The sequence below is a fragment of the Mesoplodon densirostris genome, chromosome 10 (assembly GCF_025265405.1).
Source record: "Mesoplodon densirostris isolate mMesDen1 chromosome 10, mMesDen1 primary haplotype, whole genome shotgun sequence".
NCBI lineage: Eukaryota > Metazoa > Chordata > Mammalia > Artiodactyla > Ziphiidae > Mesoplodon > Mesoplodon densirostris.
The window spans coordinates 108728213-108749263 of NC_082670.1; the positions used below are offsets into that span (position 1 = coordinate 108728213).

The following is a 21051-nucleotide window of genomic DNA, read 5'->3' on the forward strand; positions in this document are numbered from 1 at the left end:
GGGGGAAGGTGGGGCCTTGGAAAGTGTTCTGGTGCCCACCGAAGTTTCAGAGTGACTTGTGTGATCCATGGCAGTTTTCCTGATGGTTTTTCAATTTTTGCCCGAAACTATGGGCCGTTAGTAGGACTGCGAAGTAAAGAAAATTTCCCGATTTCACCCCTACGAGAACCTGGTGCCCTGGAGTCGTGGTTCCCGCTGTACGGAGAAGGGGCTGCGGGCCCCCGGGTCGCATCTAGGGCCTCTGCCAGCCTGCACCCTCGGGACCCTTCCCGGCCCATTCCCGACGTTCGCCCTGGGAGGGAGTTAACCCCGCAGGGGAACGGCCCACACGGAGGACGAGTCCCCGAGACAATCAGCGGCTCCTGCTTGGGCTTCAGGAGAGTCAGGTTCCGCAGTCCCAACCCTCTGCAAGATGCGGGAGGGGAAGAAGCCCCAGCGCTAGGCGGAACCGCCGGCCGCTGGGGGGCGGGGCCGGCCTGTTGGGGGCGGGGCCTGGTGCGGGGATCGCGGGCGCGCGGAGAGCGACGCGGCCGCTGCGTCTGAGGTGGAGGTGAGGAGGGGACAGGCGGACGTCCTGGCGGGCCTGAGGGGGAGGCGAAGTGGGACGGACGGGGGCTGAGCGGGGGTGAGCGGGGCCGAGGCGGGATGGGAAGGCGGCGGGCCTGAGGGGGAAGTGAGACCGGACGGGCGGCGGGGGTGGGGGTGGGGCGCGGTCCTCGGGGTCAGCGGTCCCGGAGGGAGCGGGGTGGAGCTGGGAAGGCCGGGGCCGGTTAGGCAGGGGGAGCCCCCGGCTGAGAAGCTTCTTTTCCTCGCCCGGCCGGGCGTCGGGGCGGGAGGTGTCCCTGTGAGCCCGGCGCGCGGGCCTGGGGTGGGGGTAGGGCGGGGCGGGGCGGGGCGCGGAGGGAGACCCTGGGGGCCGAGGTCTGAGGCGCTCGAACCCCGTCCTCGCGTCCAGGGCCGCGGTGTTCGCAGCGCCGAGGATGTGCGGGCGGACGTCCTGCCACCTGTCCAAGGAGGTCCTCTCCCGGGCCTGCGCCTACCGGGACCGGCAGGGCCAGCGGCGGCTCCCAGAGTGGAGGGACCCGGACCGGTACTGCCCGTCGTACAACAAGAGCCCGCAGTCCAGCAGCCCGGTGCTCCTGTCCCGGCTGCACGTGGAGAAGGTGAGCGCTGACCTGCCCTGCGCCTGTGCTGACGCCTCCGGGACGGGTCACTGTTCCTGGGGCCCCAGCTGAGTGCTGCTCTGCACGAGGGGCGCCAGCCCTGGTGCCTGCCCGGTTCATATGCATTTGAAAACACTTCGGTAGCGTCTTTCAGACCTCACTGATCATCAGGGACTTTTCAATATCTTAAAAAAAAAAAAAGGGATTTCCATGCCCCTTATGAGTCCAGCGAAGCCAGAATCTATGGGTTTAGGGCAGGATTAAGACTAGCTAGTCTAAAAACACCTCTGACGTTTCTTGAACGTTTAAGTTTCTATTCTTTCTGCTTGCGTGTTCAGTGTTTTTATGTTTGTCTTTTACTGAAGCTAGGAACAGAGGTATTTGGCTTGGTATTCTGAAGTTTCATTGCATTCTTTATCTTTGTAGAATCTACTTCTCTAGTGTTGGAGTGGCCGATAATTTATAATCATGTTTTGGTTCTTGGCTTTGTCTCCTGAAAGAGAGGGAGTGTGTGTCTGTATGCATGTATACCTGCAGTGTAATAAAAATGCTTCATTCCAGAAATTAGTAATTTTTCCATGTCTTAAATATTTTAAATATCCTTGATATGTTATTTAAAATCCTGATGGTTTCCATCCTGGATTTTTATTCCGTCTGATCCATAATGCTTCAGTCACTTGATACAGTTGATTACACCCCTGCTGCATGCTGTTCAGAACTGTTGTGATAATGTGGTAGTCAAAAAAGGTTCATTTTTCCGTTATGGGGATCAGATTATTTTGAGAAAAAAAAATACCAGGTGACTTTGATCTTTTTGGTTGAATGAAGCCATTTACATGAAATAGTTTATTCTCGAGCCATTTTTAGTGGATGCACACTTGTTGAAACTAAAAAAACTTTTTTTAATGAGAGGCAAATCAAAGTAAAATCAATATCATGGGGAACCTTGACTGGGAAAGGAAAAAATAAAACGTTTCAGAGGGAGGCATAATTTGAAGAGGCAGAAGGATTAACTGTTTGAGGTTTCTTATTTTTTAGCCTCGGTTCTCTTTGTTCCACGTCATTAAAATTATAGAATGAATGTTAGCTGGAAGAAAACTTTAACAGATGTAAAGACAGAAGTGTAGAAAGATTGTGAGTGGTCCTGGGTTACCCAGTCAGTGAGGGAAGAGCTGGTACCGAGGTCCAGTCCACTGTTCCCACTGCAGTGGATACTTCCTGGAAGTAGGAACGGGGAAGGTAGAGCCCCTGAGCACAGCATAGCCCTCCTCTTCAGTCAGTGGTGCCAGTTTGCTGATGGAATGTTCTGACTCCACATCTCTAATAAATTTTATAACGATTGCTAGGGGTTCCCTAATTTTGATAAATATTTGAGGTTTCATTTATCTGAAAATGAAAATAGTAAATTGGAAGCGAAAATAGAACTATTTCAGATCACTAATCCAGTATCATCAATGTCAGCGCATGTGTATAGATGGTAACATTTGCATTTGAAGCCACTGACTTGCAAATTACTTCCTCTTTCATTTATCTACCCCCAGTGCTACTAGCTGTTCAGGTTACAAGTCCAAGAGGGTGGAGGAAAAGATGACTAATATTGAGCAATACTTTCAGTATTTTGGCTTAGAAGCCGCTTTCTAGTCATTGCTCCCAGTATGGGGCAGCCCTGTATTGGGGTTTGGTTTACAGTTGTCCGTTGAACACACTCAGGTTAAAGGCGATCAGTGGAATTTGTACGAGCATGATTTCTCAGCCTTGGCACTATTGACATTTTAAGTGGGATAATCGTTGTGGGAAGCTGACCTGTGCGTTGTAGAATGTTCAGCAGCGTCACTGGCCTCTGCCCAGTAGATGCCAGTTTTCCCGAGGTCATCATAACCAAAACCGTGTCCCGACGTTGCCAAATACCCATTCGATACACCCACTCGATGCCCGTGGGCCAGCCCTCACCCCCGGGCTCGGTGAAGTGGAGGTGGGGGGGGTCAGAATTGCCCCATGTCCAGAACCTCAGATTTGGAGTTTTGTCTTGTAAATTTCTGATGCGAGGTTGTTTAGTTGGCTGTGAGATAATGTTATCTCTTATTTTCGTTTATGTTTTGTACAGGGGCCCTTCTGCTTGGAAGGCACATTTGACACATTTGATTCCGGAAGGGAAACAGGATTTACAAAAGCTCTGTGTTTTCACACATTCTTTCTCTTCCTTCCTTCTCTACCCTACCATTTCTTCCAGGGCCACCTTTTCCTTAGTTATCCTGCGAGCTCATGTATTGGTTTTAAAGGCTGCTTCTGTCTTTAAGGAGGAAGAAACACATATATGTATATATACATACAATTGATCCTCATTCTTCGTAGATTCTGTGTTGGTAAATTTGCCTACTTGCCTACTTTGTAACCCCCAAAATAATACTCATGATGCTTTTGTAGTCAGTCATTCGTGGACATACAGAGTGGTGAAATATTCAAGTTACCCAAATACGTATTCCTCACTGAGATCAAGTAAGATGAAGTTCTACTTTCTTGTTTCACTTTTTATACTATAAACAAGTGTCTTTTGAGATCTGTTTATTGCCATGTTTTTTGCATTTCTATGCTTTTTGTTGGTGATCTTAGTGTTTAAAATTGTCCCCAAGCATAGTGGTAAAGTGCAGGCTAGAATTCCTAAATGCAAGAAGGACATGATATGCCTTTTACAGAGAAAATACATGTGTTAGAGACGCTTCGTTCAGGCTTGAGTTACTGTGGCTGCTGGTCATGAATTGAACATTAATGAACCAACAATATATGTTAAATAAAGTGTAACATATAATAATAAATACGTTAAACAAAAACACACAGAAGACAAGGTTGTATATTGATCAGTTGATGAAAATGTTGTCACTGTAGGTTCCTGGCAACGTAACGGTGTTTCCCCTAAGAGCCGCAGTTCAGTGTTCCCTACTTCAGTGTTCGTGGCAACTTTGTACAACCTACCTGCCATGTATAACAATAATGGCTCTGTGTTTTGTGTGTGTGTGTGTGTGTGTGTGCGCGCGTATGGCAAGGGGATTAACTAATACAGGCAAGATTTTGAAAGAAGTGGGACAGGGTCCTGTGAAGAGCACAGTGGAGGAATTGGCTTTAAACAAAAGGGAAGCCCGGAACTTTCCTGGTGCTCCAGTGGTTAAGACTCCGCAATCCCAGTGGTAGGGTCCCGGGTTCGATCCCTGGTCAGGGAACTAGATCCCGCATGCCGCAGCTAAAGATCCCACGTGCTGCAACTAAGACCCGGTGCAGCCAAATAAATTTAAGAGAAAAAAAAAAAAAAAGGGAAGCCCTTCTAAGGCACTACTACTGACGATTCCCCTCTTGGAATTCCATCCTTTCAACTTTTTTCATCCTGCTTTTATCTCTCTAGGAACTTTTTGTTGGACTGCACTTTTTCCTCATTTCTCCTTTTTGTTTTTGTACCCCCAGGTTTGATCCTGTGATTGATTTGCTCTCTAAGAAACTTTATCCTAATGGCTTTACCAGTCATATTTGTATAGAAGATTTTGCTGTTTCTTTTTCATTGTAACCTCAAAAAATATTAAACTACAATTAGTGTGCCTACTCCATGCCACACATCTAACCTCATAAGTAGCGGAGAAGGGACTTTTGAACCAGGGTCTTCTTACAAAGGCCATATTCTTTCCTTTATACCAGAGGTTGGCAAACCATGGTCCTCAGACCAAATTTGGCTCACTGCCTGTTTTTTATTTATTTATTTACTTATTTTTACAACTTTATTGGAGTATAATTGCTTCACAATGGTGTATTAGTTTCTGCTTTATAACAAAGTGAATCAGTTATACATATACATCTGTTCCCATATCCCTTCCCTCTTGTGTCTCCCTCCCTCCCTCACTGCCTGTTTTTATAAATAAAGTTTTATTAGAATACAGCCATGCTCACTTGTTCTTTGGCTGCTTTCAAACTAGCAACGGTGGCCGAGTTGAGTTGAGTTGCAGCAGAGACTGTGTGGACTCAGAAAGCCAAAAATATTTACTGTCTGGTCCATTACAGAAAAAGTTTGCTGACCCATTCTCTATACCATGCTGCCTCTCTCCTAAGCTTTAACTCCACATGCTTGTTGGACATAGTAAACCTCTGTCTGTGGATTTTATTCTAGAACTAACTCAGAGCAACCTTTATATTATGTTCACCAGTGAGGAATTAGGACAGGGCATTGCAGGTATGGTTTGTCTCTTCCCTGGAGACTGGGGCCTCAGCTCAGCTGAGAAGGCATTGGGGCTAGAATCATCTAGAGCAGGAGGCAGAAAACTAGGGCCCTCTGATCATTTTTGTAAATGAAATTTTATGGGACAGGGTAGCATCCATTTATCTTTTGTCTATGGCTGCTCTGTCCCTATAATGGCGTTTATAACAAAGACTGTGACGTCTACAGTACTTAATATTTAGCCTTTTAGAGAAAAGTGTACCAACATCTGATCTAGAGGCATCTTCACTCTCTTATCTGGCAGTTGATCGTTGGCTCTGAACTGGGGCTTTTGACCAAAGCCCCTACATGTGGCCTCTCCACAAAGCCTGGGCTTTTTCACCAAGGTAGCTGGATTTCTTATATGGCAGCGAAGGCAGTGTCTCAGCAAACAAGGAGGAAGCTGAAAAACCTTTTCTGACTTAGCCTTAGAAAGCATGCAGTGTCACTCGTGCTACATTCTGTTGGATAGAAGCAGGTCACAGGGCCGTCCAGATTCAAGAAAAGGGCACATGGGTCCCCCACACAGCTCTTGATGGGAGAAGCGTCAGAGACTTCGGAACCATTTTTCTAAGCTGCCACAGACTTCCCGCTGTCATCTGAAATTCAACGTGTGATCTTTCCCCACATCAAACCTCTTTTCGGATTTTTCTCTTTTGTTCAATAGCATCATCATTATTTCAGGCTTCTGGGCCTGCAAACTTAATCATCCCTGTTTTCTTTGTCCATTTGACAGCACAATTTCTTTCTTTCTTTTTTTTTCTATCTTTTGAATGTCTTTTATTCTCGCTACTGTCACCAGACGTACTGTACCACCCTAGTAGAAGCTAAAATGCACTGTCTGCTCACTGGTGTCTTCCAACTCAGTGTAGTACACCTTGAGAATAGAGTGTGTGTGTGTGCGTGCATTTTAATCTGTAGATTTCATCAAATTCTCAAGGGGCCAGTTACCCCAAAAGAGTTTAACAACCACGTGTTGAGGGTGATGCCCCAAGACTACCCCCACATTTGGCGATGCGTTGGAAGGACTCAGCATATGACGTGGCTAAGGTTTATTACAGTGAAAGCATACACAATAGAATCAGCAAGGGGAAAGAAACAAGGAGAAATCTGGAGAATTTTATGCACAAGCTTCCTTATAGTCTCTCCTTCCTGTGAGGGGACACACCAAGCATGTTTTCTCTCCAGCAGTGAAAAATGTGGTAACTTTGTGCGCTGTTTCTGCCAGGGAAACCCATTAGAAACTTAGGCCCAAGGGTTTTGTTGGGGGCTGGTCATGTAGGCACTCTGCCTAGCAAGTACCAAAATTCTAGACTCCTAGAAGGAAAGCAGGTGCTCAGCATAAACCTCATTTTTTGCACAAAGTAGGTATAGTGTACCATCCTTATCAGTTAGGGAGAGGTGGAAACACTCAAAATCCAAGTTCTCAGATCCTAACTGAGGGCCAATCCTGTAAGTAGGCCTTCCTAAAAATAGCATCCTCAGGCTGGCTATAACTTGGCTGCACAAAAGCACTTCCTGCACATTCTTGACACGGCCCCTAATTTCGTATCTGGTCTTTCCTCGCATCTCTTCTCTGTCTGATTCCTGTACCTCTTGTGGGAGCCAATCCAAGATCCACCTCACCCTATTCCCTCCCCTTCTGCCCCTCGCAAGGAGCTGATGATACTTCTCCATTCCATCTCTGCAGAGCATTCTCCACTGAACTTTTCCGACACTCCTTGTACCACTTACATGGCCCTTAGCCTATAGTATCTTGTTACTTCATATTTTTAATGTGTGTGCAGCCTCACAAGTTGTAGTGCAAGCCCTTCGAGGTTAAGCACCTTCCATGTGCCCCCATACTACCCTATGTATCCCTCAATCATAGCATGTACCTTTTTGTATGATGGTTGCCTGTAACGTGTGCTTCTTGAGAGCTGGGGCCATGTGAAGTGCAGGGCCTAGGACTATGTCTCTCCTGCAGTAGGCACTAATTAAAAGTTTACAGAAGTTAAACCTCTTTGTATCCCCCATCCTACCCAAGCAGAATGTCATACACTAATAAATATGATTGCTAGAGAACTCAAATTACTCACATCATGATACATCATTATAATTGTTTTCAAGTAGAATCTTTCCCTATTAATAATCCTCTTTGTATTTTGATACTAGTAGTAATGTAATGCATGTACTGAACTAGGTTTTCTAAATTTCACTATGATCTCCTCACTGGATCTTAACCTTTTTCGTGGCAGGGCGCAGACTCATCTGAGCGTGTCATTGCTCCCATGCGGTGGGGCCTGGTTCCATCTTGGTTTAAAGAAGCTGATCCTTCCAAGCTGCAGTTCAACACTAGTAACTGTCGTAGTGATACCATAATGGAGAAACGGTCCTTTAAGGTAGGTAGCTGGTCTAGGGAAAAGGCACATATTCTGTTATTTTATCTAACGGAACTATTAGCGCTTTATATACCTGAGAATAGTTCCAAGTGTGTTCCCAGTTATTAATGTAGAGTGTTGTTCTGTTTATTACTGTATGACAGAGCATGCCAAGACAGCAGTTTATTATTTCTCATAATAAACCATAGGCTGCCTGGGCTCAACTAGACAGTTTTTACTCAACCAGAGGTTCTCATGTAGTTCTAATCAGATGACAGCTGGATGTCCCAGGTGGCTTCTTAACCCATGTGTGACACCTCAGCTGGGATGAGTAGAACAACTGGAGGCCTTTCCATGTGCCTGCTAGGGGGTGTCAGGGTGGTCAGGCATCTCACATGGCATCTGGCTTACCCAGACTTCACCATCCAAGACAGCAGGGCAGGAGCTGCAGGGCTCTGTGACCTTGCCTTGGAAATCATAACAGTGTCACTTCTGCTGCGTTCTGTTGGTCATACAGAGCCAGCCTGACATCACTGAGGGAGGGGACCGCATAGCATGTGAATGTTGGTAGGCGTGGTTCTCCATGAGGCCAGCTTTGGAGACTAGCTACCCCAGTGCCTGTTGCCTGCTATGTACATTATTTAATCTTTTCACCATCTGTGTAAGTGTGACTTTATACATAAGAAATGTGACATACAGAGGAATTAACTGCTCTGAGGTCACACATTGGCAGATCTGAGATTTTAAGTCTGTAAAACATGTTTCTGTCACTAAGACCATATCTTGCTCATGTTTTCCCTCAGGTGCCTCTGGGAAAGGGAAGGCGCTGTGTTGTTTTAGCAGATGGTTTCTATGAGTGGCAGCGATGTCAGAGAACAAACAAGACGCAGCCCTACTTCATCTACTTCCCCCAAATCAAAACAGAAAAGGTATCATCAGCAGTGTGTATCTGTGTCTGTGTCTTCGTGTGTTTGGTATGTTCTCTGAGCTTCTTGGATTTTTGGTTTGATGTCTTTCCTATTTTTTTGAAAATTCTCAGCCATTATCTATTCAACTATTTCTTCTGCCCCATTTTCTCCTCTTTCTGGCATTCTAATTATATATGTGTTAGTTGGATATTGTCCCATAGTTTTTGGATGTTCTCTTCTGTATATTTCATTCTTTTTTCTCTGTTTCAGTTTGAGTGATTTTTATTGACCTGTTTTTAAGTTCATTCTTCCTTCTTATTTCACTGAAATTGCTTATCTGCCTGTTCATGCATGTTGTCTACCTTTTCTATAAGAGCTATAATATATATATATATATATAAAATACATAGCTAATATATATATATATATATATATATAGAGAGAGAGAGAGAGAGAGAGAGAGAGAGTAATTACACTTAAATTCCTGTCTGATAGTTTCAGCATTTGGGAAATGTAATCTCTTGAGTCTGGTCCTGTTGATTTGTATATATCTTGGCAGTTCATTGGTTATTTTTGGCTTTTTGTATGTCTTATAATTTTTTATTGATTGCCAGACATAGTAGATAGGACAGAGACTGAGATCAATAATATTTATGTCTGGAAATGGATATCTTTATTCTTTTTTTTTTTTTTTGGCTGTATTGAGCCTTTGTTGCTGCGGGCGGGCTTTCTCTAGTTGTGGCGAGCGGGGGCTACTCTTCGTTGCGGTGTGCGGGCTTCTCATTGCGGTGGCTTCTCTTGTTGCAGAGCATGGGCTCTAGGCGTGTGGGCTTCAGTAGTTGTGGCTCGCAGACTCAGTAGTTGTGGTGCAAGGGCTTAGTTGCTCTGCTGTATGTGGGATCTTCCCAGACCAGGGATCGAACCCATGTTGCCTGCATTGGCAGGCGGATTCTTAAACCGCACCAGCAGGGAAGTCCCTGTTTATTCTTTTATTAGGCCATTAATGTCCGAGGTTGAGTTGATATTGTCCGGAGCTGAACTGGGTTTGGTTTTGTTGTGCACCCCAGGCTTTAAATATTTCTCTGCTGTCACCTTGTGTTTAGGGTAAAGGTTGGTTTTCCAGAGGGTTTTTCTCAATAGCCCTGTTCCCTGCAGCTGTTGTTACTTCCCTTTGAGCCTGTGCCTTCGAGAGGATCTCTCCATGCTCTTGCCCCTCCCCCGGAAGTAGACTGCTGTTGCTTGTCCTCTGGTGTACAGGGAGGTGGAAAGAGCTCTCCGCTGCCTTGGTTCAGTCTCAGGCTTAAGCAGAACTGTGTCCCCGGCTCTCAGGCTCAGGCTTTCTCAGTGATCCTGCTCCTTCTCCAGGGGCTAAAGGGTTTTTTCTTTTGCCCTTTTCCAGCCTCAGGGGGTCTTTACCTGTATCTTAGGAGGATAGGATTTATCACTTTTCCCCTGGCCCCTTAAGCTTTTTGTTCCTTAGAGGAGAAGTGACCAGGTAAGGCTTCTCACCATCCCTGAGACAAAAGAGCTCCCCGTGTCTAGCACGCATTGGCAAGGAAGGAAGCTTTCTCCAGTCTCCTGCCCCCAGTCTCTCTCGTGAGCACCTGTGGAGGGTGGTCTGCAAGCTGAGGCAAACTTCCCTGATGTCTGCAGCCCCCAGGGGTTCTGTGCCCTCAGGCTAGCCCACACTCTGCATCGAGCCATTTGTTGATGATTTTATCTGAATTCTTACCTGCTGTATGAAGGAGGCCGTGTTTTCCTTCTGTTACCACTGGGAAGCCAGTATTGGTGTCTCATCTCCTCTTGGATGACCCTGTCTTTCCATAAAGTTCAGGCTAATTGGTTGCCCTGTGACCTCAGTTCTCCGATGAGTTTAAGTTACGGTTATTTAGATTCTCTACCTTTTTTTTTTTGTTAGGGTGGAGGTGACACTTTCCAGCTTTCTGTATTCTAGGCCTTGAATGAACGTTAAATGGCAAGTAGGAGTTGGCGTGATGAAAAAGGGAAGGAAAGACCTTTGGGGCAAAGGAAAGTTGCTTCTGCGAGATACAGGGGCATGAGAGTGCATGAGGGCCCCATTTAGAAATAGCTGGGCTTAATTCAAGTTAACATTGTAATTGAGAGCCAGAATGATGATCCAGATCATGGAAGGCCTGAATATCCACTGAAGGTGTTAAACTGTATTGTGAAAGCATTAAGGAGCCATAAATCTATTGCTTCAGTGAGTATCTGCCACCAAGCCTCTTTCCTTCTGCGACAGTGGATCAAGAGGACCCATGCTAAAGGCATGGGCTGAATTACTTCTAAAACGATTGCCATGCTCTCAAGTCTGTTATAGTACCCAACCTGCAGGGGGGAAGGCGGCTGCTGAGTATCTAATCTACCATGGATTTTGCTTCCAGTCAGAGAGCATGGGTGCTGCAGATGGCCCGGAGGACTGGGAGAAAGTCTGGGACAACTGGAGGCCGCTGACAATGGCCGGGCTCTTTGACTGCTGGGAGCCCCCGGAGGGAGGAGACTGCCTGTATTCTTACACCATCATCACAGTGGATTCCTGCAAAGGCTTGAGTGACATCCACCACCGGCAAGTCACACTTCTCATGCCTGGGTCCAAAAGGATTCAGGGCAGGGTTTGTCCTCTTTGCTTTTAGATAGGCAGCTTCTGTACGCACAGATTTAGAGAGTAGGAAACTAAGACAGTTGCTTCACAAAACACAGTCAGTTTGGCTGTAACGTGACATGCGTTCCTAAAAATCACCACACTATGCAAAATTGCACTATGAAAACCATAGGACTTACGGGAAACGTGGGACTAAGGGGACAACACTTAAAAATGTTGTCAGTGACACAGTAAAATAAAAAGAAAATAGGAATCTAGTAAAAACAGTACTATCATTCCATGCATTAAGTGGTTAAGAGGTACGTAGATATTACAATAAATGTGGCACTTTACCTTAGAAAGACCTGAAACTGACTTGTGGAAATGAGTGTCGGAAGAGTTGCAGCTTGTGTTATTGTGCAGTGGTAGAAGGAAGATCCTGCAAAACTATCATCTTTTGCAGTCTTAAATCCTGGGGCATGTTCTTCTGCCTTTGAAACATTGTTCCTTCGAGGCGTGCCTTTATAATAGATACGTATTTAATCAAAACTGAACATTTTGGTCCAATGTCTGGCCTCCTCCAATTAACTTCAGTATCACTGGTGGAAATTCCTTAGCAGCATCTTCATCTGTGCTCATGTCTTCTCCCAACAGCTGAGAGCTCTGGAAATTGCAGCAGGGTTTGAGGCCACCAAAACAGCCATTGCTAGTGCTAAGAGGAGCCACCTCTGTGGTATCTTTGTGGTCTGTGTGTGCAGAGAGGGCATTCTCTTTGTGGGAAGGCTTCCAGTTTTTTAGTTTTTTTACTGTTCGGCTCTCAGTCCACACACTAAATCTTTCCATTGCTCTGTTCCTTCAGACCTGGCTGGTATTGACTTTACAACACTTCTTGCAATTGTTCCAGCCATGGATGTTCCTTTTTTCCCAGCCCTGTTACTGTTGTGGATCCTTTATGTCTGTTGCTCAGGAGATATCACATGTTCTCTTCTTGCTTTCAAGACGCTTTATTATTATTTCAAGCTTCTCGTCAAGACTTACACGTTTTTTGTTTGCGTGCACTGCTTAGCGTGTTTGAGCCAGGAAGCTTAGACATGTCTCAGGTGTTGAATGAATAGTTTTTTTAATATAGAGAAAAGTTTACAAATGCAAAGTAAGAGCAGAACACAACTTTGGAGGATAATATGCAGTGAGCCAAGGTAGCCATCAGTGTTTGAGACGTGTGCATTTTGTGTACTCTTACAAGGCTCAGTTCAGCGGGGTGCAGTTTTCTGTGTTCACTTTGTGTTTCTCACAGACAAAACCGTATATAAGCAAAGGCAAAATTTGCGTTATGTTCTAATAGATCAATCACATTGGAACAGATTTTCATTTTAAAAACAAGCGTTACGGGACCTCCCTGGTGGTCCAGTGGCTAAGACTCTGCGCTCCCAATGCAGGGGGCCCGGGTTCGATACCCGGTCAGGGAACTAGGTCCCACATGCATGCCGCAACTAAGAGTTCGCATGCTGCAGCGAAGATCCTGCACAAGGCAGCAAAGATCCTGTGTGCTGCAACTCAGACCCAACGTAGCCAAATAAATAAATAAGTAAATAGTTTAAAATATATTTAATAAAATAAAAAACGTTAGCAGATCTGACTGTACTTGTGTAACACTTTCACAGTTTTTGCCGGATATGAGTGTCCTCAGAAGTAATTTTATGATCTTTTGCTGAAAAGAATGCAGTGCTGCGCATACTGGATGACCTGTTTTAGCCCTCTTGTCCTAAGCGTCCTGTCTGAAATGATGCTTTCATGGGATATAATAGTTCTAGTTTTTGCTAATTCACCTTAAAATAAATTCCTCTTTCATCTAATCTAAGATTTTGTACCACTATTTTATACATTGTTAAGAAAAATAAAGAGCTGCCAATTATTGCCATTAAACTGTGATACAGTGCAGAGATGCCATTCATCATAAAATGCATCTGGATTTAAAAGATCTTAAAATACCCTTTTAAAAAAATATTTATTGATTTATTTAAATTTATTTGGTTGCCCCAGGTCTTTGTTGTGGCATGCAAACTCTCAGTTGCGGCATGTGTGTGAGATCTAGTTCCCTGACCAGGGATCGAACCTGGGCCCCCTGCATTGGGAGCTTGGAGTCCCAACCACTGCACCACCAGGGACGTCCCTTAAAATACTTTTTAAAAGTACATGTTTGGAGGAATTCCCTGGCGATCCAGTGGTTAGGACTCCGTGCTTCCACTGCTGAGGGCCCGGGTTCGATCTCTGGTCGGGGAACTAAGAATCCCATAAGCCATGCAGTGCAGCCAAAAAAATAAATTAAAATAAAATGTTTGACTTGTTGAAGTAATAATAATTATTAAAATAGATGTTAACGCATTTATCTCCTATCTGTACCACCCACCAATGAAGTGTGTACATTCTTTGCATTGGCCTAGAACATAAAATCGGGGGCTAAACAAGGGATCTTTTCCTAACATCTGCTGGGTACCAGGAGTCATCTGAGGCAGGTTCTTTGCTTTTCTGAGCCATAGTTTCCTTTTGTTCACAATTATGTAAATAGCTCTTTCTTAGATAAATCTGCCATGGGTGATAAGGCTGGAGAGTATTGTTGATAGACAAGTTTTCCAGGGTTTATTTTCCCTTTAAGTCTAGGCTGGAGTGTCGTAAAGGTCACCAGTTTGCTAGCGTGTACACTGGAGTGGATCCACTCATAGCACGGGGTACTGTCTTTGCCGTCTGACTCTCTTAAGCTGGGTCTCCTGGTGTTGAGTTTTGTGCCCATGGGTGGGGGGGTGGGGGGGACACCGGGCAGCAACTGGCACGTGAGGCGCGGAGGGAGGGAGGGTGAGCTGCTGCTTGGGGCAGTTTGCGCTTCAGCTGACCGGGCCTTCCCCCCCACACCCCCTCTCTCCACCACCCCCCACCACCCCCCACCCCCACGGCTCCCAACCACTGTCTTCACCTCACGGGCTAGGATGCCTGCCATATTAGATGGAGAGGAGGCAGTCTCTAAGTGGCTGGACTTTGGGGACGTCTCAGCTCAAGAAGCTCTGAAGTTAATTCACCCCACAGAGAACATCACCTTCCATCCAGTCTCTTCCGTGGTGAACAACTCCCGAAACAACACTCCTGAGTGTCTGCTTCCTGTCGACTCGCTGGTCAAAAAGGTAGGGGCCTGTGACTACGGTAGTCCCTTCTGAGCTTTCTGTCTTCTGTCAGTGTGACCTATTAATTTTATGCCATGACCTTTCACAATCAGAGATTGAATACAAACCACCCCAAAGTCACCTTCCTTGTGCACGGCAAGGTGGACCAGAGCAGTGACTCTCAAAGCTGGCTGTGACCCGGGAGTCCTCAGGAGACCTGCTTCAAAATGTAAATGCCAGCCTCTGTCTAGACCTAGTGCTTCAGTATTCAGGGCTGGGCTTGGGCTTCTGTATCTTTAAGAAGCTGCCTTGGTGGGTCTGATAATAACCCAAGTTTGAGGACTCCTAATCTAGAGGGTGATTGTGAGAAGGACAAAGGAGCCCTTGACCATAACTGTGTCTCTCGCCAACCAGATGTGTGATTTATGTCTGTTTTCTGCACCTCTGTTTTCCCAACTACAAGATGGAGGAATTCCAATCCTCGTTCTCCTTAAGGGGATCTGAGAAGATTCCTGCCGTGAACTTTAACTTCTTAGAATTGGCAGGGATCCAGATGATGTATTTTGAAGGGAAGGTGAACAGGCAAGAGGCCTCAGTGAGAAGGAAGTTCCAGAGCAGAAGCTGGCCCCTGCTGGTACCCGGGGTGAAGGTTTAGGAGTAGCAACTGTTTGTAGGTGGCATAGAGGGACCTGAAGTAAGACATGGGTCTGAGTGTTCCAAAGTAGGCATCTTAGGGTGCCTGAGAAGTGTGAAGGACAATGATGGCTAGAACAGCTGCCCCCTTCCCCACTTTTCTAAAAGTTCATTAAGTGTTCATACTCACCGTCAGTGTCATCTTTTTTCTCTCAGTCTGTCAAACTCCTGCACCCCCGACACTTTTTGTCATTACCCGTCTCTAAAAATGTCACTGTATGTATTCCTTTTGCACTAGACACGGCCCCATTTCTGCCATGGTCTTTCCTCCAGAAGAATTCACATTCTGGAGAGGTGGCATCGTGTGAACTCAGAAGCTTCAATGCGGGGTTGGCAAAGGTGTAGAGGAAGCAGAGGGAGCGGGGCTGGTGGGGGGCTGTGCGGAGGGCAGTGCCGCGGGAGAGAGCTGCGCTCCGGCCCTGCGGCTCCCCGCCCCACCCCACACCGCCTGGTCCTGCTGAAGCACACGCTTTTCCCTGACACGGCTTCATTGTCTGCCCGTGTTTGGAGTGCCCAGCAGCCCTCTTCTCTGGCTGGTCCCACACACCTCTGGGAAGCCGCCTCTGAGAGCTGCTCCCTACTCCTTGCAGCCCTTGGAACACACTCTGCTCCTCTCGTCCCACTCCTGATAAGGGGCCCCATCTGGCCCTTGGTGACATCTTCCATGCCTAGGTCAATACCTAATGCCTCTTTCCCCTCTTTCTTCCCTTGGAGTTGGCCTGTTTCCAAGAGCTTGAGCTGGTGGTTTGAGCTTTTCCTTCTTTCTCCTAGGAGCTCAAGGCAAGTGGCAGCGGCCAGAAGATGTTGCAATGGCTGGCCACAAAGTCCCCCAAAAAGGAAGACACCGAAACACCCCAAAAGGCAGAGTCAGATGTGCCCCAGTGGTCCAGCCAGTTCTTGAGGAAGAGCCGGATCTCCCCCAGGAGAGGCGGCGCTGACCTCCTGGCGCGCTGGCTGAAGCGGGAGAAGGAGGAGGAGCCTGTGGCCAAGCGGCCTCACACCCAGTAGCGCAGGACTTACAGAGGCCAAGGCCAAGGTGTGCTGCGCTGAATACCAAGGTGATGACAGGTTGGGGGGGTGTTGCTTGGAGGAGGTAGCAGTGTTAACAGTGGTGGCTTCTTGGGGGAGTGGCTGTCTTGACTGTGACCGGGAACCCCTAGTGGGGTGGGTGGGCAGCCGGGGAAAAGGGAGAGGTACCACCATCAACTCATGATGGGGGGCAGGGGGACCTTGTGCCCACAGCTGTCTCCTGGTAGCCCGGGGACCTTCCCTCAGAGTCTGACCCTGCCGGCAGTTCTCCGCGTGACCTGGTACTGCTTAGCAGAGGCTGTTTTCTGTTTAGCCTTCGGGCTCTTTCAGTGCTTTGGAATTAAGTTCTTAAAACATTGTATAAGTTCTTAAAACATTGTATTTTTTTCTGAATAAAGTGTTTGATAAACTGTTTACATTTCAGAAAATGCTGCTGGTGGGAGGAACTCTGGATCTCACTGTTTTCTCCTGGCATAGTCCTAGGGAATGGTTTTGTCACAATGTGGGGCACTAGGGTTTTTGTGGACAAAACTGCCTTTCTGGAAACAACAAAAAGGCTTGGTGGGGCGCTCCTTATTGAGTCTCTGTTTACTCTTAATACTTGGAAGTTGCCCGAATCTTTTAGCTTAAAACCAGCCAGAGTGCCTGCCAAACACGAGGGGTTGCAGAGGCCGAGACCCCTGCATGGGGAGCGCAGGATCTGGGTGCGAGCCTTGCCCAGATTCGCGGCCTCTGGGTGGAGCAGGGCACGGAGGGTGACACGGGTTTGGGGGCCGTCCGCCCCAGCCTGGTCAGCGCCCCCGCGGTTTGTTCTGCAGGCTCGTCCCAGGCACCAGTCACTCTAATTAGATGTTTGGGTGGTTGTGACCGTACGCCTCCCCACCCAGATGACTGGGTCCGTGAAGGCACGGACCGCTTTCTGCCCACGTGAACAGGAGGCCTGCAAAGGCGCCTATAATGTAGCTGCGCACTAACTGCGCGCGCAGCCCTCCGGGCTTAACCGGATGCCACGCCTCGAGGGGCGAGGAGCGGGCCGCCCACGTTGGGGGCGCCGAGGCCGAGGGGCCTTCCCAGGGGTCCGGTGACAGCCCCCAGGAGGGCCGCGCCGGGCACGCCCCCTTCCCCCTCCCCCCCACCGCCTCCGGGGGTCCGGGAGACGGAACCAGCCAAACGCGGCCCTGGCGCCGGGATGGATGTGGCGCCTCCGCGCACAGGCTGCCACGCGCAGGCCGCCGCCGGGCCTATGCAAATCAGGGATCGCAACCTCACCAATCAGAGCGGGGCCCCGGCGCTGTTCCTGCCAATGGGGGCGAGCGGCGCTGGCGGGCGGGATCCCCGCCCCAGACCCTAGGCCTGCAAATTCTTCTTCCGGGGGCGGCGGCAGCGGCGGCGGAGTGGCGGGTGGGGTTTGTAGACCAACCCTAGGCGGAGGGGCGCGTGGCGCTTTTCCGGGGCCTGCAGTTTTCTCTGAGCTCTTTGGCACGGGGTTGTAGTGAGAGATCGTACAGATACAGATATCTTACCACCACAATGTTGACTGTTAGGACTTTTGTCGTATTTGCTTCAAGTTTAACGAGCGACAAAAGTAAAATTCCCTTTGTTTCTCCTCGCTGTTCCCCACTCTTTTTCAGGGTTGTCAGTTTGGTGGGGTCTTTTACCAGGAAGAAGAGAGTATCCTCAGGAGCCTGTGTCCTTTTCATTCAGGTTTTTATACTTTAACATAAATGTGATATTAAAAGCGCATTCTTGTATCAAAACATTGTTTTGTGATATTCAGGTTTACATAAATGGTATCATCTTGGGCATTTCCTTCGGCAGTTTTTTCCCCCTAGCTGACTTATCAGCTTTACTAGGTATTGCCAAGTTGCTCTCCAAATTTTCACTAGCTTCAGGGGCATGTGATTACCATTTTCCCACCTTTTGCCAATACTTACTCCTGCTTGTTAGAGCAGCATAGCATATTGTCCTGCCCTTCTTTTTTCTTTTTAATTTATTCATTTTTTATTTTATTTTTATTTTTGGCTGCGTTGGGTCTCCTTTCGTGGTGTGATCTAGTAGACCAGGACCCCAGCTGTTCTCAGGGCAGGAGGTACAGCTCTTGAATGAGGCCGTCTGGCCTCTCAGCTGGGCTCCCAGCTGGCAGGCCCTCCTCACCCGACCCTACCTGCACGATGACCAGGCTTGGCTCCAGGCCTTAGGGACCCTTTCCTGCTCTGAAGTCTTCGAGCAGGCAGAGGGTCCCCTAGACTCTAGATTCCAGTAGACGGGTGTCTCTCCCGCTGCTGTCTGCGGTCCTTCTCGATCCATCTCTTCCTGCAAAGCTTGTGTACCTGAAGCACAGTCCTGCTTTGTATAGAAGCAAGCAGAACAGACGCAGGCAAGGGAGGGCCTTGGCCCACAGCGCACAGCTTGGCATAGGTAAGTTGAGGGCAAATCTGAGGGGCTCCTGGCCTGGGAACGGTGTCTCAAGTTTGGAGAGTTTGGACGAGACCCTGCTTGCTGCCAGGAGAGCCCAGAGGGTAGGTCGGTGGTGGGAACCAGAGAGGGTAATGCGTGGATTCAGACTCTCTCCCTCTTCTCAACCAGAGTGAGGAGCGCTCCGTGATGGGAGGTGTGGAACCTCATTTCTTGAGGAAAGGAGCTTTGGCTCGGGCTGTATGGAAGGGTCCCTAGTACATACAAAACTGACCCAAGTCCTTGGCCCTCTCTGAGACTTGGTTTGCCCGTCTCTGAATCAGGAGAGTGGGTGCTCACAGTTGAACTCCCAGGATCCCACAGCCACAGGCGCTGGTTGTTGGAGACCGAGAACCTACCTCTTGTCACGGTGTCCCTCATGTGGTGATGGGTGAGGGTCCCCCTTGCGTCCCGGGGCTCCAGGGAAGAGAGGCATGCTGCAGGCTCCGCAGGCAACACTCCCAGTGGGCAGCGGAAGCTAAAGCACTGTTTGGAGGAGCTGGGGCTTCAGTGAAAGGGGTTGGATAATCACACTGAATAACACAAAAAGTTTTATAGGGCAGCCAGGCTGGGGCAGGGCCCCAGTGCCACAACTTTTTGCCCCTGAGGGAGGCAGCCAGAAGAAAGCCAGGAGCTGGGAGAGGCAAGAGGAGGTGAGTGAGAATAGGGAAGCACATATGTGAAGGGTGCACTGTGCAAGGCTCTGGGGTCCCAGGAACAGCCCTGTGGGAGGAGGTGGTCACCCTGGTGCAGGCCCTCAGCAGGGGCAGCCTGGTCTCTGCGGTCATCACTGTGTGGCGTCCTTTGGCTCCGGCTCCATCAGGACACCACCATTCGAAGCTTCTTGTCTCGTGAAGCAGCCAGAACAGCCCACGTAGAAGATCAAGCTGAGTGATCGCAAAGGTGGGGACCGAAGGCGACACTGAGTCACACGTGATTTTGCTTGGGCCATACAGTATTTATTTTTAGTTGTGGTAAAATACACAGGACGTAAGATTTACCATCTCAACCATTTTTAAGTGTACAGTTCAGTGGTATTAAATACAATATATTCACATTATTATGCAACCATCACCACCATCCATCCCCAGAACTCTTTTCATCTTGCAAAACTGAAATTCTGATCCCATTAAACACTAACTCTCCATCCCCCGCCAGCCCCTGGCACCCACCGTCCTACTTTCTGTCTCTGTGAAGTTGACTCCTCTAGGGCCCTCATATAAGTGGGATCATACAGTGCTTGTCCCTTTGTGACTGGCTTATTTCACTGAGCACAGTGTCCTCAAGCTTCATTGTGTTGTAGCAGGTGTCAGAACTTTCTTTTAAGACTGAATAATGTTCCATTGTGTGTAGAGACCACACTTTGTTCATCCGTCATCCACTGATGGACACCGGGGTTGCTTCCACCTTTTGGCTGTTGTGAATAGCGTTGCTATGAACATGGGTGTGCGAATCTCTCTTTGAGTCACTGTTTTCAGTGCTTTTGGGTGTGTCCCCAGAAGTAAAATTGCTGGATCAATTCTACGTTTGACTGAGGAACCTCCATACCATTTTCCAACAGCTGCAAGATCTTACATTCCCACCAACAGGGCACAAAGTTCCAATTTCTCCACATCCTCACCAACACTTGTTATTATTATTTTTTTAATGGTAGCCATCCTAATGGTTGTGAGGTGGGGTATTTCTTTTTTTAAGCCCACATTTTAAAAGTGGGAGGTTTCACAAAAAAGTTTATAGTTTCCACATAAAATATTCTCAGGAGGGACTTCCCTGGTGGCGCAGTGGTTAAGAATCCGCCTGCCAATGCAGGGGACACGGGTTCAAGCCCTGGTCCAGGAAGATCCTACATGCCGCGGAGCAACTAAGCCCGTGCGCCACAACTACTGAGCCTGCGCTCTAGAGCCCTTGAGCCACAACTGCTGAGCCTGCACACCTAGAGCCCGTGCTCTGCAACAAGAGAAGCCACCATAATGAGAAGCCCGCGCACGGCAACAAGACCCAACGCAGCCAAAAGAAAGAAAGAATTAAAATAAATTCTGAGGAGATGGCGCTGATGACTGAGCCCCCCCGTGTGGGACCACTGCCGACCGGGGCACCCTCCTGCCAGGCCTCCCTGGATGGCCCACGCCCCTCCATGCCTTGGGAGGGGAAATCAGAAACTTTCCGGAGGTGCTCCTAATAGGTCTGAGAAGGTGGGAAGCTCTGTCCACATTCTGCTGCATTGCTGCCTGGAGACCATCAGCAGGACTGGGTGGTCACTGCCCCTCTTCAGGGGGGGTCTGTGTCCTCCAGTTGGGCAGGCTGTCCTGCCCGGCCTGGGGCCTGTGCACCTCTGTGTCTGAGACCCTGGTGCAGTTCCCACGCACCCATTCTGTAGTGGGGAACCATGATGGCTTCGTACTGTGTCAGTTTGGCTGCACTGCACTACCTCTCCCAGAGCGCCCTCGCTTCTAGGTTTC

At 48.2% G+C, this 21051-nt stretch overlaps 1 protein-coding gene across 1 annotated transcript; it reads left to right on the top strand.

Annotated features, from left to right (window-relative positions):
* The first annotated feature begins 486 nt into the window (after window positions 1-486).
* On the top strand, window positions 487-16552 carry HMCES (5-hydroxymethylcytosine binding, ES cell specific). Its single transcript, XM_060111015.1, has 7 exons — window positions 487-550; window positions 956-1163; window positions 7635-7778; window positions 8561-8686; window positions 11068-11249; window positions 14245-14437; window positions 15881-16552. Exons 2-7 carry the CDS (start codon window positions 981-983, stop codon window positions 16115-16117), a joined length of 1065 nt encoding a protein of 354 aa, XP_059966998.1. The 5' UTR covers window positions 487-550; window positions 956-980; the 3' UTR covers window positions 16118-16552.
* The last annotated feature ends 4499 nt before the right edge of the window (window positions 16553-21051 follow it).